Raw genomic sequence first — 18,777 nt, 5'->3', positions numbered from 1 at the left:
TGCATTTATTATTCAGTTAATAGAAAATCAGCCTGGTAAGTTTTATAATTAGTGAATATTAGATATAATAAAATATAAACTTAAGAACAGGTTGGTAGGTTAATCCCTAAATCTTAATAATAATAGATGTTATATGTAGATAGTAATGAAAGTAGTTATAGAATTAGAGGTAAAAATAAAAAATGTTGTCAAAATGAAATAAAAAAGAACAGAATGTTTATTGATGAAATAAGATGATAAGATTGTAAATGAGTGTGTTAATTTTCAAAGAATATTAAAGCAAAAAGATATTAAACATTTAGCTATTATGATAAATTTTTTAATATCAATTTTTGTATATTATATAATTAACGTCAACATCTTGTCATTAGGAATTAAAAAGAAAGATTAAGAATAAATATGATTTTTGAAAAATCAATTGTCAAAACTGCATAACTGAAAATTTCAAATATCTGAACATATTAAAATTATCTCAAATATTCATGTAACAAAAAGTGGTACCAAGATGTAAACATTTTCTAACTGTTCAATACTATTAATGATCACTTAGAAAGTTGCAAATAACTTTGTGTGTGGTTTCTGTGATTTCATATTTATATCAAGAAAAAAATATACCTGAGAATTTTTAATTTTAAAATTAAGAAATTTTTTTAATGTAGTGGAGCATAATGACATAATGAAATGCAAATTAATCCTTTGAAAAATTAATATTATATTTTTATGATTAATTTATCATTTAAAAAGAAAATATATTCACTGTTGCATGTCAAAATATTAGAATAAGAACAGAAATCAGGTAGAAATTGTTTTATGTCAAACAATATTATATTTGGATATAGTCAGTACTTAGTAGGGCATTCTTTGAATATAACTGTAGCATGTATTCGTTGGATCATGGATTCTATGAGTCAATGATAGTCATCAGGCATCATGAAGCTTCAAGCAAGGCATACTTTGTCTTTTAGATTTTGCCATTGCAAGATCTAAAAGACAAAGTATGCCTTGCTTGCAAATCCTACAAATTCTCCTCTCTAATTTGTATCTGTGAGCCTTGCATCTGGTGAATTTGCAGGTCAGAGTAAAACTTGAATTTCTTTGTCATTAAGCTAATTAGTGGTTGAGGCAGATTTGTATGACAGGATAACATCATGTTGAAAAATGAATCTTGTCACTTCCTAAAACTTTTCTGATGATGGTATCAAACATTTTGAGGATTTCTGGGTACACTTGAGAATTCATAGTGGTATTGACTATACTATATAATTCTCCTACTCTTTCAGCATATATGCACTTCCTACCATGATACTTTGTGGAATTTTACATTTCACTTGCAGTGGATGGAACTGTAGGTTTTGTGTTTTATTTGCTTCAAACAAGGGCCCTTGTTACCAAAACAGATATAGAATTTTCATTCAGAAACAGAACATTGGATTACTGTTCAACTGTTCAGTTTTCTCTCTCTTCATCCATTGCAGTTCTTTTTCACTGAGCAGAATTGAGTTGTGGCCAGAGTATGGAATTAGAATCCACTTCCAGTTCTACACCATGAAGTACTAGTGGATACATTAGCTTTCACACATTGTTATATAATTTGCTTAGCTCTGCAATTGACTTGAACCTGTTTTAGTCAAGGCACTGTTGTCCTTTTCTGTAGTTTTTCTGTTGTGACCCAAATTTTTTTTGTTTAACTTTCCTTGCATACGCTTTGATACTGATAAATGTGAAATGTTGAAGGTTTTGTGATATCATTCAGCTTCCAACCTTCACCAGCCATGATCTCAGGTCTTCTCCAAAATGTCCTGCTAACACATCTTGGCCTTGAAACTGTATCCACTAAACCTGCTTTGCTTATATATTGAACATTTTGCAAATTTTTATGCAAATTTTATGGACTAACAAAACTAAAACTACTGAATTTGCTTCTTATTTTAATATTTTGAAATACAAAAGTGTATATTCTGTTTTTTGAAATGAATATGTTGTTTAATTTGTAATTTATTTAATTTTTTAAGAGATCAATTTGTATTTTATGTCATTATGCTCTTCTACATGGTGGCTTTTAGTGACTGTAGATGTATTTGCAAGGCATGATTATTTAGCTGCCATATTTAATTAAAGCAAGGAAGACTTTGAAGGAATATTTTAGTAATTAAGGCTTTCTTTAGATAAAAAAGAATTAAACTATTTATTAAAATAGTATGTTGAAAACTTCTACTAATATTTTTAAATTTCTTTCTTAGAAATTAATGTTTTCTAGTCGTGAAGAAATAAGGGAATATGCTGCACAGATAGTATCTCTTGTAGTATCCAATACAGATGATGATAGTTTTGTTAGTAAAGTTGCTGAATTGACAAAAAGTATTAAATCCCAGGTAAGTTTATTAATTGTCTTTCATTTCTTAATCATATTATTTTTTTTCATTGTTGGAATTTATTATATAATTAATTTTAGAAGGTAATAAATTTATTTAGGTAATTTAAATAAAATAATATTAGTTTACTCTAGGAGAAATTTATAAATTACAGTTCAAATTTATAGAGGTAATGTGACAGTCTTCTGATATACTCCAACACAATCCAAAAACAGAAATGTGTTTACTTTCTTTATTTTATATTAAGAACATAGTAAAAATATAAATATTGTTAATTCTTTAAAGTCACCTTGCTATATTCAAATGCAAAAATGTAAAAACAATTTCTTACCAAATAAGCAATTTAATTTTTTGTGTCTCAAGTATAACATTTCAAATCAGAGAATATAACTTAAAACCAATTCAATAATTAATTTAAATATTTCAAATGAACAACAGTGATTATATCTAAATTAATTAATAATTAGTCTGGAAATAATGATTGGTTAGAAGTCTGGATAGCATAACTGTAATGCATCTGCACAGCAAATAGTTGTGGGTTTGAGTCCCACTCTGGGTCAATCTTTTGCATCAGAATATTCTAAATTGAACTTATTTATTTCTAATTATTAAATTTATCATGATGAGATGCTTAAGTGCTTACTTCTATCCAAATTACTTAATTTTTTATTAAGTAATTAGCTTTAATTAAAATAGCTTATTACTTAATAAAAAAATTACTGCTTGTCTGAATATTCAAATCAGAGTAAATTTATAAAACTTTTTTTTTAATATTAATATTTTGGAAAATAAATAGTTGAGAAATATTAAAATATTTTGTAAGCACAGTGGAAATACTTAAATTTTCTTATTTTTTAAAAATATTTTCTTAATGTATTAATTATCAAAGATTTTTTTAGATTAAATGAATATACTGTACTATATATTTCTTTAATTCTGAGATGCCATTGAGAGACATATTGTCAATTTAAAAGTAATGAAAAATTTTGTGCATTTTTAATCTAAAATAAACTTATAAATTTATTCATACAACTATCTACAACTTTTATTTTTAATGAAATATTAAAATGAATGAACACAACACATTTATTTATATTTTACAGTACTATTTCCATGCTCTTTCATAACTAGTTTTGAGATTTTTGGCATGACTTTCCATAAAAATACTGTATTTTTTAAAATTTTGTAACTCTTGTGGAATGAATTAAGTCTTCTACAGAATTGGGGACAAACAGTAGTATTGTGATGTTATAGTTACTTTTTAGATAATGAAAATACAGTAAGACCCCGCTTAACACAGGGAATGTGTTCCTAGACAACAAAGTGCTAAGTGAAATAGCATTAAATGATTAAATGAGGTTGTTTTAACATAGAGTAAATAGGGAAAAAGAAACAGGTGACCAAAAATAAACAAATTTTACTATAATTTTAAGTTATTTTTATATTAATTTGCATAATGATATATGTTAAATAACACACAAACATATGCACACAAAAGTTCATATTTTGTGATGATGGTCCTGGCTTTTCTGAAATTCTTGGTTTTTTGTGATAAAGTTGTGTAGTTTTATTTGTCGCTTTCTTTTCCTTTTTTTTAAGCAAATGTCAGTAGCAGAAGATAGCATCCAAAAACACCTCATTTTGCTTTTGCACTCTTTTCAAAATTTGGATCATTCGTTACAATTTGATCAACGATTTCAGTTATCGTTATCAAATTTTTACTAAAGAAATCTGTAGCAAGTTGTTTGGGTACTTTGTTTTTAGAATTTCTATTTTCCAGTTCTATACAAATTTCTGTTCTTCCAGTTCTTGAAGGTTATTGTTGGTAAGGCTCTTACCAGAAACCTGCAGTAACTCCTCAATATTCTGCTTTGTCTATATCTCATAGTCTTGCTGTATCGATTAGGTTGACAATTTGGTCACCTAACGATACAGCGATAGGCTCTTCTCATTGAGAATTCTTGGATACTTCTGGCCATAATTTCTTCCACACTTTGTTCAGTTAATTCTTGCCAAGTGAAGTTGATATTTCCTATGGCATCCACGATGTTATGTTTTTTCCAAAATTGCACAAAACAAACAGATTTAAGGGAAGTACAGCACTATGACAAATTGCCACCTTTTGCTGATTGATTCATGTTTGGGGATAATTGTATTATAAATATGAATAGATGAAATGCTGCATTAATTTGAATCAGCATAAATTTTGAGTGTTTTTTAGGCTTTGAGCAGACTGCGTTATATTGAATTGAGGCAGTGTTAAGCAGGGTCTTACTGTACTATCTTAAAGAAGAAAAATGATATACCAGCTCTCATCATCAAGAAGTCAATCATGATTTGTGTGAGATCATCAGTTATAGAATTAATTATTATGTAGAATGTAGTTGCTTGTTATGGCAAAAATTCTGCTTTACTCAGGTTTTTTATGCAATTTGTTTTCAAAAAGTGTTTTATTTTTATTTTTTTCTTTAATGTATAGTATTTTACAAAGCAAATTAATTAATCAGTTTCATTTAGACAAGTTTTGTTTTATAGAGGATCTGTTTTTAGACAAGTTTTGCTGTAATAACATGTTATACTAAAATGCACGTAGATTGTTAAATCACAGAGCTTTCATAATGCAGATATATATCACACTATCAAACAATATTACAAATCACAATTATGTAATTTGTGCAAAATATAAATTGGATCAATTTTCGATATTATTTGTGATTTTTCTGGATTTAATTTTTCTCTTGTGATCAAAATGGCATTTTAATGGCAATATTTAAGTTTACAAAGATGATTTCAAAATTAAAAAGAAAAAAATACAAAGTTAGAGTAAATGAAAAAATTTAGAACTTTTAAATTTAAAATGATTATTACAATTTTATTATAATTAATTTTTTAAAATTTTTCTTTAGAATCTCGAAGAAAAACATGGTTCATTAATTGCTTTAGGTTATACTCTTGGAAGGAAATTATATATTTTGAAACACAAAAATAAAGAAGCAATACAATCATTACTTCAAGCTTCTTGGGCTGCAGATGCTGTTAAATTAATAGGTTTGTTAATTATTATTTTATAGCTTAATATTTACATTTGACTTAGTATTCATTATTTGCCATTCTCAGAATTTCAACATATAAGAAAGGGTACTGAATAAATAATGAATATTATTTATTATTCTCTGAACAGCAGTTGTATTTAATTATATAATTTAACACTTAATATAGAATAATACTTACTAAAAAATAATATAGAGCTGTAAAATAAAATTTATTTTATATATTAATATAATTTTATTTTTAGCAATATTTTAATAATTGAGTTATTTCTGAATATGATATCTTTCTCTTCTTCCTCAGATGCCTTTATGACATTTAGGGAGGCTCCTATACATCTTCACACCAGATGATTGGCATCTAATTGGGAGGCAACAGATATAAGATTTAACCAAGACATAGCATTAACTAAAGCTTTTATGAGAGTAGTTTTTGTCCGTCTCTTTTTTCAGTATCTTTTGGAATCCAAATTACTTGCTTGAGAAGCTTATTCTCTGACATTCTAAAGGAATTTCCTTGAAAGATCAATTTTTTTTTTAAAGCTAGATTACCACCATTAAGAATATTATTAGCAGCTAAAATTTTGGAGTTTGGGAAAAGTTGTTGCAATAAATTTTCATAGTTTTTCTCAGATGTTTGATCACAAAGGAGTTTATTTTAGGAGTTAGCCCTCAAAGTTATAGAATAGTACAGAAAGAACACAACTCTTAAAAATCTTTATTTTAAGAAAAATAAAACTAGCTTTTTTTTCTTAAAATGAAGATTTTAGATACTAGCTTTTTAGATCTCTAAATTTATTAATAATAATTTATTCAGCATATAATTGATGTAACAAATGTTAACAATTTAAACTATTGTACTGTGAGCAGGGAATGATTAAAACAATTCACATGTAATTCTTAAAGCACTGAGTAAGTATGAATGATTGTGCATTATCAGCCACATGTCGGGGCTGTTAGCATGACAAAAAGACAGTTTAAAGATATCCAAAAATGATGATAACTCTAACTGATTTCAGTTTACAATAAGCAATGTATTTAAGCATATTTTAAAATATATGTTTTGGAATGTGCTAATTTCAATAACATTCAAAGATTAGTAATAATATCTATGATTATAGTAAGCAGATTCTACTGTATTCCTGTAACAGACAGGAGTGGTATTAGGATATTATACAGGAAAATTAGATTGAAGATTATAGTGAGAATAAAAGAATGGCATATTAAAAGATAATTTGCAATAGAAACAAATTGCTTAATTGTAGATTATGAAATAATGGCAGAGTTTTAATTTATAAAATGATAAATAAAAATGAATGTTGGTTTGAATGTTTTAATTTCATTTTATCAGTCATAAACTTTGTTTATACTTATGTCGTGTATAACAAATTGTATATGATGTAAGTATAAATAGAATATGTGACCGTAGGGTCGGCACCTCTTTGGCGCCCTGTCAGGAGACCTGAATCTGACACCACCGAGTCTCTGGGGGACTCGGAAATCGCGACGTTAAGTCTAAAGATTCGCGAGCGGTAGCGGGTGAGCGATTGGATTCGGAGTAGAGGTGAGGAGAGAGACGAGGAAGTAACTTACTCGGACTCCATAGTAACAAATAAATAACAATTTTAATTAAGTCGAACTAAATACTATACAGAGATACTAAATACTATCGGGCATATTATTGTTCCTAACTATACTAGGCCGTTGAGAGAGAGGGAGTTTACAAACGAATCGCGGGTTGATAAATACCTTGTCGATGGACAGTTCTTTACACTAGATCCGAATCTTGTCCGTTCACTGGTGTGGAGGCACGGAGGAGTGTAGAAGCTTAATCCAGCACAAATGTTTCTCTCGGGTTTAATCCTGGGTCACGGTTTTAATCCGGTGTCACGGTTTTAATCCTGGAGGACGACTTTGTTGGGCGGACTTTGGATGACGACTGACTTCGGGGTCTTTTTTTCTTTTCTCTTTTTTTTTCCTCTTGGGTTTTTTCCATGAGGTCAGGTGATGACCTTTAATGGTCGCACGTCCAATATGTCTTCTCCATCAAAAGTTCCTGGTGACACATCCCTGACTAACTTGATTTGACTCAACAAGGAACAAACTCCGTGGGAAATAATTTTTATGGCTTTTAGCCTAACTCGATAAAACGCTCGAATTTAACCAATTAAAGTTTCCAATAATTAAAATTTAAAATAACACTTTATTGTGGGTCTGTTCGTCCCTCACAAATACATAAAGTATACATAAAAAATCCAAAAAATAAATAATTTCTCCATTTATTATTGTTTTGTCAAATTCTCAAATATTTTGTAATTTTTAAAGATGTTTTGTAAAATGCTATAAAAAATACAATTTGTTGAATATTCAAATAATTATTGCATTTTATGTGAACAATAGCATATAAAATTACATCATTAAAGATCAAAAACATTGTATAAATAAATTAAATAAATTATTTATACACTGTTTTTAATCTTTAATGATGTAATTTTATTTGCTATTGTTCACATAAAATGCAATAATTATTTGAATATTCAACAAACTGTATTTTTTTATAGCATTTTACAAAACATCTTTAAAAATCTACAAAATATTTGAATTTGACAAAACAATAATAAATGGAGAAATTATTTATTTTTTGGATTTTTTATGTATGTTGATTATTTATGCATAAATAATGATTATTTACATATATACTATTTATAGTATCAGATATCAAGAATCTAACTATTTGCACATACTAAATTTGAAATGAATGCTTTCTTCTACAATTAACAACTCTAATTTTATATAAAAATACACTTAATGTAAATTAGTTTTTGTGCAATTATCTTCATAAAGAGATAATATTTTTCATTTACAGAACATTAAAATGGAAAACTCTGATGATAAATACATCATTGAAGAAAGGCAGACATTTGAAACTTTTGATAAATCTAATATATAATCGAGACGGGTTGATAATAATAATAATAATAAGTGCAGAGCCCAAACGGTTAGGAGTTGAAAGTTGAAATTTGGTACACAGTTAGGATACATCACGAGAACGCACACTAAGAAGGGATTTTTTGAAATTCCCCCCAGAGGGAGAGAGACAGGATTAAGGCTTAACACTTCCATCAACAATAGAAGTGTTAAGTAACAATGGAAGTTTTAAGAGAAAGCGATGTGCAAGATTTACAGGCGCAGATGCAGTTTTTTAGTTTTTGCGGGAAATCGAAGATATTTTTAGACCCATCTAAAAATTCTCTAATTAGTCCGGAAACAAGGGGACCCAATTCTTGCATTTTGTGAAAATGGGTAAGGTTGACTGTAATGTAATAATCTTTATCTCAGTTATTGTTACTTTTGCCCGAGCAATGCCGGGCCCACCTGCTAGTTAGATGATAAATTAGATTTGTTAATCATTGATAAGTTTGCAAACATCTTTCTATTCATGACAACAAACAGTAGGAAAATGTTAATTACAAATTTAAAGTGGGTGAATTGTTCAATTCCTAATGCTTCATGCTGTAAAATACTAATTATGGATTCATTAGAATGAAAAATATTAGATCATTTGAAATGCGTTAAATGATTTAGAATCATTCCAGTGATTCATTTTTTTTTTTTTTTTTTTATATTAAGATAAAGGGAAAAAATTGCTTAAGCAGTTACAAAATTGTCTTAACAATTGAAATTTAAACCAAAGGTCACTTTTACCCATCATAAATTTATTTTTTGTCAACAAAAATTTAATATTATCAAAAAGCCAACATTTTTGCTATTGGGATAACTGCACTAGACAGTCGGGTAGTTTTCTAAACAGTTACTGTAAAAACAATTGTTAATTAAATGAGATGTTTAAATGATAATTTGCTTGTTCCTATAGTGGACAATTGATAGAAGTTTAAGTATTTAAGGGCACTGATTTAAAATTAATACTTTGATGAATTATTAATTTATAAAGTGATATATTATTAGTAATGAAATTTTAAAAATTGTTTACAGATTTTACACTGTAATGTTTAATGTGGAAAATGTGAAGTGATTCCATGTTGTTTTTAAGTTAAAAATCTGAGAAATTGAAAAAATTTGGCTAAAAGAAGAAATGAATATTATAATTGAATGAAATTGTCAGTAATAAATGTTATGCATATGAATAATAATTGTTTATACATAAATAATATTTATCAAAATACATATTTATATAAAAAAATTTTAAAATAAATAATCTCTTCTCTTTATTTTTGTATTCCCAACTTTTAAAAAGAATATTTTGTAAAATACCCTGAAAAATATTTGTTTAATGCTCAGATAATTATTGCATTTTATGTAAATTATAGCAAATAAAGTTACCTACATGTGTCATTAAGGATTAAAAAAAAAAGAGTATTTATAAATAGTCACATCTTTAATTAATTTTAAAAAATATATATTTTAAATAGTAAAAATATTTAACATTTTTGTAGATTTGTGAGCTTAGTTCTTACATTTCTTTTCAAATATCTTTTTGTTTTAATTTTTATTTTATTATTAGATACTAATATACATTCAGTATTAATACATTGATTTAATTTAAAGTGAAGAATCTATAATTTATTCTTGGTTGGGATATACTATTGTTAACTTTAAAATGGCTATCCAGGGCATGTTTCTCTTGTATCTGATGAAATTATCATCATAGATTTTCAGATTGTCTGAAATGAGATTTTCAGACAATCTGAAAATCTTTGACTTCAATGAACTTTCACCCTGTTGATGGCTTTTTGTTTCTGATTGTCATTCAAATAGTGTTGTGAAGACATTTGAATTGAAAATGCTTCCCTCCAGCAATCATGGTATTACTAAATTACAAATTAAAAGGGAGTGCTATGAAAATGCTTTTAAAGTTGTCCTTAACTTGTATTAGTGAGGCTGCATTCAAATTATTTGCAGATAGGTTTACTAGTTAATTAAGTACTATGTTTGATAATTTTGATTGAAAAACTTAGCTTATTTTTTTTTAACCACTAAAACACACAATTTTGTTAATTTATACACACCAGTGTATATTTATAAATATATAAACAAGTATTAAAATATTAAAAAGTTTCTTCTTTTTGATTCAATTTATTTTTCATTCACTAAACATTTAAAATTTTTTTTTTGTATATTTGAATTTTAATTTGTGTAATGTTTTTACTTCTAAAATTATAGATTTATAATTTATTTTTTTTAAAGAATTATTTGATAATAGGAATAATAGCTATCATATTTTTATTTATATTTAAATACATTGAAAAATTGTTATTGTATTACTAATAACTTCTTTATATTTCTTCATACTTACCTAATTATCTACATTTTATAAGTATTTGGATAGTTACATTTTCTTGTTTTCTTTTATAAGATTTATATTTTTGTATTTTATTAACATTGTTAATATTTATTTATTTAATCTAGCATCACTAATTCAAAGTAATGAACACCAATTAAGTAGTGCTGCTTGCTTATCTATTGGAGAAATTGCTCGCAATGGACCATTGCCTCTTGCTAATGAAGAAAGGTGTACTGATGATGTTATGGATCAAAATGAAAATCTTTTTTGTTCTAAACTTTCATTAGTGAATTTATTAGGATTACTACTAAAAAAGAATCAGGCAATAACAAAAGTAAGTAATTATATATTGTAAAATAATTATGTAAAATTGCATTAATAATAATTTAAATAATATGAATGAAAATTTTCCAAATATTTGAGGTAGTGTGTTAACAAAGTCTTTTCTATGTGGCTTAAAAAATTGTGTTTTATCTCAAAATTTGATCAATCAGTTTTGATTAAACTTTACCATTTTTTATTAATTGTGATAAGGAATCCAAAAGCATAATAAAAAAATGAAGATCTATGACTTTGTTTTCTGGATGTAAGGTTATAGCACAAGGACAGGTGGACAAAGTGATATCGCATGAACTATGCAACTTTGTCAAGCAATGTCCCATGGCTAGCACATCTTCTATGGGCTTATAGAATTGAGTTCATTTTCAAAATTTGATGAACTGATTTTGATTAACCTTTTCCATTTTTCATTAATTGTGATGAGGAATCCAAAAATGTAATAAGGGGCCACTTAAATGTAAAAAATAGGTGTTCATGACTTCATTTTGATGTACAATGGGGTTAAGGTAATAGTGTTTGTGCTCTCTGCAACTAAGTACATCTAAGAAAATTTGGGGGTAAAAAATAAAAACAACACTGCATGCACTTAACAGAAAATAGGAACAAAAAATGAACAAACAACAAGAACAAAGCAGTTGCCATCAATTACTTTTTGGATTGTCTCTCCATGTTGGCAAGTGCAAGGATTACATCTCCTGTAGCCAGAAGGTATGAAGATAGCCCCTTTTGTGGTGACAAATACAAAGTTTGCCTGTCCACAACTGTCAGGTACAAGAATTGCCTCTTCTGTACTTAAGAAATCCAAAGATCACTTCTTTCTTTCTGGCTCTGCTTCAATTCTATGAAATTTGACAAAGTCATGTTATGTCCTAGTATGTGAATATATAAATGAATTGTTAAAATATAAAATCTTACTATTTATTAAATCTAAAAATATTTTTGTTTTTCAGCATACTTGATCAGGGGTTGCTCTGAAAAATTTTAAAATATTTCCACCATTTTGCCAGTTTATACTTTTTTTTCGCCACTTCAAATTATTTATTTTCACTAGATTTATTTACTAATTAATGCAGATGCCAGTAGCCTTATCAATTTGGTATCTGGAAAGTCATCCCAAAATATTCCCCAAAATTTCTGTCAGTTGATAAAAAATCCCCATTCTGGAAATGCTGGGTAGCATTACACAAAACTGCCTTCGGTTCTCAATGTCTTTCTTACTTTTCTGCCCAAACTTGCCACATGACATCATGAAATCACTAGGTGCATGATGCAGAGGACTACCATTGTACAGAAGCTTGACATATTGCTAGTTTTCCTGAAGTGTGATTTGTAATTCAATTTCATGCCAAATGTCGAAATAAGAGGCTAGGGTTTTTATTGCCAGAATTACATTTTTATTTTAAACATGACCAGTTTGCCAACACAGTAGAGCGTCGTTTATCTGAAAGTCAGTTATCCGAAACGTCAGTTATTTGAAAGAATTCCAGTTGGCAAATTTAAATTTTTGCTAGTGCTGTGGCGCTGCAATCTTTGGCTATGTCTTGGGCTACTCCAATATTTTTTTTGTTGGTGTGTGTGTTTTAACTGGCAGCACTGGCACTTTTGTGTGGTGTTTTTCTGAGGACTGTGTGTCATGCTGAATCGAACATTTTTGATACTAGATTAACTTCTGAAGAATAATTTTTTTTCTGTTTTTATATTTTTCAATATATTTATTTTGTTTGTACAAAATAAAGAAATAATTTTTAATGATACAATAGTCACTATTATTATTTTAAAAAGTTTACGTTAGGCTTAACATCAACAAAAATTCAACATGAAGTGACATGCGACGGAGAAAAATTTCAGCATGGGATAGTTAATATATTTTTTCGTACATAATCGGTTATCCAAAAAATAAGTTATCCGGACAACCCCATAATTACATAATTGATTATTGGTCCCCAGTCCTCAATTGATTTGGATAAACGACGTTCTATTGTACTTAGCTATAATTTCATTCCCAGTCAATTTGTTTCAAGAAAAACTGACTTAATCTTCATGTCCATTTGTCAGTCCAGACTAATACTTTTAGCTTGAATAGTGTCTCATAGGGAAATTTGTTTATTGCACAAGAAAATTTAAACAAAGAAAATTAAAATTTTATTTTTCATTATTTATAAAAGTAGAATCAAAGTTTGTTTCTATTTTTTTCAAGTATTCAATATATAATAAAACTTAGCTTTAATTTTAAACTCTGTTAAGATAAATATTTTCCATTATAAAACATTTGATAATTTTTAAATTTTTACAAATGTATTTGAATAAATAATCAACATAATCAACAAACAAAGAATGTTAAAAAAAAAAAAATCCAAAGGGCTAATTCATCCTTTAGATGTTTCTGATGGTGATTATGTCTGAAAGCATTAGAACTTTTGTTTTTTGATTTTATTAAAGGAAATATATATATATAGGCTTTAATAAAATCAAAAAACAAAAGTTCTAATGCTTTCAGACATAATCACCATCAGAAACATCTAAAGGATGAATTAGAACTTTGGATTTTTTGTTTGGATTTACTGGTATTTACTGAGTATTTTACTGATAAGAGTATTTTATTTTCCCCAAATTTATAGTCATTCAGTTTGTTTGTTTTTATGTAAGGATTATTCATTTATTTTTTAATTATATTTATCCATCTTCATTTTGTTTAATTCAAAACAAGTGAATTCAAATAATGAAATTTTCTTTTTTCTACAATTCCATAAAAATTAGTTAAAACAAAAATTGGCTATATGTATAAAGAAATAACATGATAAGTTTAAAAAAAAAATTTATATATATATAACAAAATATAAAATATATATATATATATATATAACAATATNGTACAAGCACGCGCGCGCGCGCCACACGACGGCCGTAAAGTGCTGGCCGGATTTCCCATAATTCCTCGACGTTGTTCTTTTTCGACGGGAACCGATAACGGTTCCCGTCGTGCATCTGCAATGTTTTCTGTGCAGTCGAAAGTAATCGATACGGTCAAACTATCCAATGTTAACAATAACGAAATCGCCTCGATTCGGAAGTTTAGTAAAGCCGGTAAATCGGTTATCGTGATGTATGAAAAATATTCGTAATCGTTAAATGTCAACAAACAATATATATATATATATACTTTGTTTTAACTAATTTTTATGGAATTGTATAAAAATGAAAATTTCATTATTTGAATTCACTTGTTTTGAATTAAACAAAATGAAGATGCATAAATATAATTAAAAATAAATGAATAATCCTTACATAAAAACAAACAAACTGAATTACTGTAAATTTGGGGAAAATAAAATACTCTTATTCAGTAAAATTATTTACTTAAACATTTATTTTTAACCTGTTTGACATATAGATAGACTGTCAGTCTATCTATTGTAAGTTATTAGACAGTCCAGATTGTCTAAGAACTTACATATAGAATACAATATATAACATTTTAAAATTAGAATAGAATTTCAAGCTTAAATTACAAAATAAAGCAAAAGTTTATGATAAAAGAATGATAGAAATTAATGTTAAACTTAGGAAGCTGTTAAAAAAGTATATTGTCAAAGAACTCATGAGCATTTATAGACTTAACAGATATAATTAAACTTTCATAGAATTATTTAGTTTACTATTAAATTCTTAAATTTTATTTATTGTTTACAATCTAAGTATGTAAATTTCAGAATTTTAATCTTATGGTATTAAATTTCTTGTAGTTTTAATATTTTTAATATTGTTATCAATATTCAAAAGTTGAAAATTTGTTATATTTATGAAATATTTAAATATATATTTTGTAAAGTAGTTTAAGTAGGCAAAACATTTTTATAGAATTTACATAATTTGTAGTACTATTACTTCATGTTTGCTAATAAGTTTAGATACCGTGTAAGCAATATAACATAGTTTAATTATTAAAAGTTTTATAAAAGTGCATAAAATTTCAGTTCTTTTATTTTAAGAAACTTTTATTTCAGTTATATGAACGTGCTTCTTTAACACTTGGGTATTTGTGTGTAGGAGATGAAAATTTTCCTTTTAATAAAGAAGTGATTGATATCCTTCTTCAGACTGCATTTCATGTAAGTGTTAAGAAAATTAGATACGGTATTCCTATTTTAAAAAAATGTATCTTTCAATCAAATTACTTTGTTTAATTATTAATTAACTATATTATACCTTATGTAATCTACCAATATTTATTTTGTTTATTGAATTATTCTGGTTGAGTATATTTATGTAAGATATAAATGCTGAAAAAAAGAACCTCATATTAAAAAATATATTGTAAAACATTTAATAAAAAATTAATAAATAAATTTTATCATTTTATTAGAGTTTAATTCATTTTGAAATTATAGGATATGGATATTGATGTTCATTTTTCTGTTGGTGAAGCTCTTGCATGTGCTTGTCTAGGACCAAGTTCTCCATCTGCAACAGATTTTTGGACTGTTGACAGAAATGACTATAAGGTAAATACATCAAGTCTACAATACCATTATCAAAACATTAATTTATTTCTTTCAAATTTTACTAGATAAAAATGGATAAAATTTACTAAAAATTAAATACAGTAAGACCCTGCTTAACGCGGGGGATGCATTCCTAGACGACAAAGTGCTAAGCAAAACAGCATTAAACAAGGTCATTTTAACATAGAGTAAATAGGGATAGGTGAACACAAGACCAAAAATAAACAAATTTTACTATAATTTTAAGTTATATTATTATGCATATTAATATAAAAATATCTTAAATAACACACAAACATATGCACACAGAAATGTAAAGTTTTTTAAAGTTATTGTGTTATTTCAATCACAATAACATTATTAGATTTGTTTCCATTAGATATTATTGGAAATAATGATTTAAAAAATTATAGAGATACAAATTGAAGATTTGAATACTGAATTTATAAATGTAGATAAAATAATCATTTAGAAATTTTCTAAGATTTTACCTGTATATTTGTTGTAATCAACTAAATAAATTACAATATCATGGATTAATTAATAGTTAGTAAGATAAAAACACTTAGAAAAAAACATTTGTAATACAGCTGATTTTGACATATTTTTTTCAGTGTTCAAGACTTTTATATTATGAATAAGATAATTCAGCTTTTAGTAAATTATTGCAGAGTAGAACTAATTTCTGTTCTTGTAGTTTTAGAATAATTTGAATTTAAATGGAAAAAATCAGAACTAAAATTATTTATAAAAACAAACTTTATGGATATTATTATGGAAAACAAATTTATTTGAGAACAATAAATAATTTGTTGTAATTTTGAAAAAAACTTATAGTTTATGAAGGAGAGAATGTGAGAAGGACAATGATTTAATATATGGGAATTGTAACAAATTAAAAATACAATATTTGAAATTATTGAATATAGATATAGTGAGAAAAAGATATTACTCTAAATATTTATAATTCCAATAATTTTGTTTCATATTTTGTTCTTAAATATAAAAGTAAAGCTCTCAATAGTGAAATGTGAAATGAATTAACATAACCTGGCATTTCTCTTTGACTTTGTCTCATTAGAATATTAAAAACATTAAAATTAGACTTCTTTAAGTAAAAAGTTTAATTTTTGAATATAGTTTATATTAGTTTTAAGCATGATAATCCAATCATATATTACGCATCCCCGATATGGGGCCTTGATTATTTATATAAACTAGAAACCTTTCACATTTACTTTCTTTGCAAACTACTTCATCTAGAAAGAACTATCCCAGGATATGCAATTGGCTAGGAAAACAACCGTATCTGCTCTTATCCATTGTTTTTAAAACGAATTATTAAATTCTACTATTGTTTAAAATTCAAGTGTGACAGTAATATTGCCTTTCTGCACCATGAAATAATTAAATGCAGCAAAAAATCTACCACAATACAACTCTGGCAAACCAAATTAAATAATATACTAAATTCTTTTGGAGTATCAGATTTATTCAAAGATAATATTCAAGACTGGAAATTTGGATATACAGTAGAACCTCGATTATCCGGACTAATTGGGGATGAAGGTAGTTCGAATAAGGAAAAATCCGGATAATCGAAATAAATACTTTAATTTGTCTTTTAATGATAATACAACACGTTTTTTTTTTCGATGACATGTCGGTAATATTAAAAGTAAATACTGTATTTAAATTGTGATCAAATTTTCAAGAAACAAACGTTCATATTGAATTTGGACTACTACTGACCAACGCTAACAGACTACCTATTGTTTAAAAGGCCCTCTGGTGGCGCAAGAAGACGGATTTTATAAAATAAAAAGCAGTTGAAACTGCATTTTTATGAATAAAAATTTGACAAACTATTTATCGTTTTATGACGAGTAAAATTTTTTCGTCGCGTTCGCGGCTTTTAAGTAATGCATAAACCTTCGAGGCGCGAGGCCCTTCGGACCGCGAGGCATAGGCGGTGGCCCACGTCGTCCATGCCTTACGCCGCCCTTGGTCATAGAAATGATGTAATTTGAATATAAATTATTTATAAATACGTATGTCAAGTTATATTTTTATTACTACGTAAAATATATTTAAGAGTTTACGACCACTGTGCTGGGTGAGACATTATTGAAACAAAAAAAGTTATGCATTCCATCACGTACATAAACAGTGTCGTAATTCGCCAAGTGCAAATCAGCAAATTCGTAAAATTTTTGTTTATTTTGAACAATCCGGATAATCGAAAATCCGGATAATGGAGGTTCTACTGTACTATGCTAATGGAATTAGTGATCTCTCACTCTATAAATATGGATCAAAATAGCTTAAATCATAATACTTAGAATACATCCAATTTGGAATACATCCTGTTTGGACGAAACAAATTTTGCACAATAGATGACTTTTGTTCAGTACTTAATGACTTAATTCAATTATATGCACCATCTATGAACAAGTAGCACTATTGGTGTACTAGACCAGACTAGATGTTCGCGGTGCCACGGTTTATAACTTTATTAAATTTCTTCTGATTTTAATTTTATTATTTTTATTAATCATGAATTGCAAAAAGGCAAATGAAAAGTAAAAAAATGACTAGAATCATAATGGAACCAAAAAAAGAGATTGTTGAGAAATATGAAGGTGGCATGCATGTTTGAGATACTGTTGCATACTGTATTCCGAGAATGACGATATCGACAAACTTGGAAAATAAAGACATTATTAAATTGGCTAATGTTGCGAAAGGGGTTAAGGAGAGTTTGATTTGATTTGATTTGATTTAATGATTTAAATAATATAATACAATATACTGTAATAACTTTAAAAATCTATAATAAAATTATTTTTTTACTAATGTGCTCAAACAATGTTTAAATTGTTTTACAACCCCATTAATATATCATATCAAGAAGGGTTTTTTACATGAGAACGGATTAATCATTTTTACATTACTTCTTATGGGAAAGGTTGGTTTGGAATAAGTCCAAACATCAGGAACTGTTTAAGGTCATATACCGAGGTTCCACTGTATAAATATACTGTATGTGTGGGTGTGTAAGAATGAGTACCATTAATTATATTAACTATTAATAGTAAGTTTAATTTGTGGTAAAATCTCTAGGATGATAAATATGTAAAGTTCATAAAAATAGAAGAAACACTAAAATAAAGTGAAAACATTTCACTTTAAGTGTAATTCTAATTTATTGAGT

General features: G+C 27.1%; 1 protein-coding gene across 1 annotated transcript; it reads left to right on the top strand.

The window, feature by feature from the left end:
* Positions 1-2,228: 2,228 nt before the first annotated feature.
* On the top strand, positions 2,229-15,639 carry LOC111615356 (proteasome-associated protein ECM29 homolog). Its single transcript, XM_023356775.1, has 5 exons — positions 2,229-2,372; positions 5,279-5,420; positions 10,847-11,055; positions 15,065-15,169; positions 15,449-15,639. Exons 1-5 carry the CDS (start codon positions 2,247-2,249, stop codon positions 15,629-15,631), a joined length of 765 nt encoding a protein of 254 aa, XP_023212543.1. The 5' UTR covers positions 2,229-2,246; the 3' UTR covers positions 15,632-15,639.
* Positions 15,640-18,777: the final 3,138 nt, after the last annotated feature.

The sequence above is a fragment of the Centruroides sculpturatus genome, unplaced genomic scaffold, assembly GCF_000671375.1.
Source record: "Centruroides sculpturatus isolate CEXI.00-Female unplaced genomic scaffold, Cexi_2.0 scaffold2497, whole genome shotgun sequence".
NCBI classification, from domain to species: Eukaryota; Metazoa; Arthropoda; class Arachnida; order Scorpiones; family Buthidae; genus Centruroides; species Centruroides sculpturatus.
Note: the sequence above shows the minus strand (reverse complement) of the source record. Positions and strands in the feature narration are given on the sequence as shown.

Coding starts and splice junctions, on each gene's coding strand:
- LOC111615356 (XM_023356775.1), top strand. CDS start 2,247: ATGTTTTCTAGTCGTGAAGAAATAAGGGAATATGCTGCACAGATAGTA. Junction 2,373..5,278: donor CAAAAAGTATTAAATCCCAG/GTAAGTTTATTA, acceptor ATTTTTCTTTAG/AATCTCGAAGAAAAACATGG. Junction 15,170..15,448: donor TTCTTCAGACTGCATTTCAT/GTAAGTGTTAAG, acceptor TTGAAATTATAG/GATATGGATATTGATGTTCA.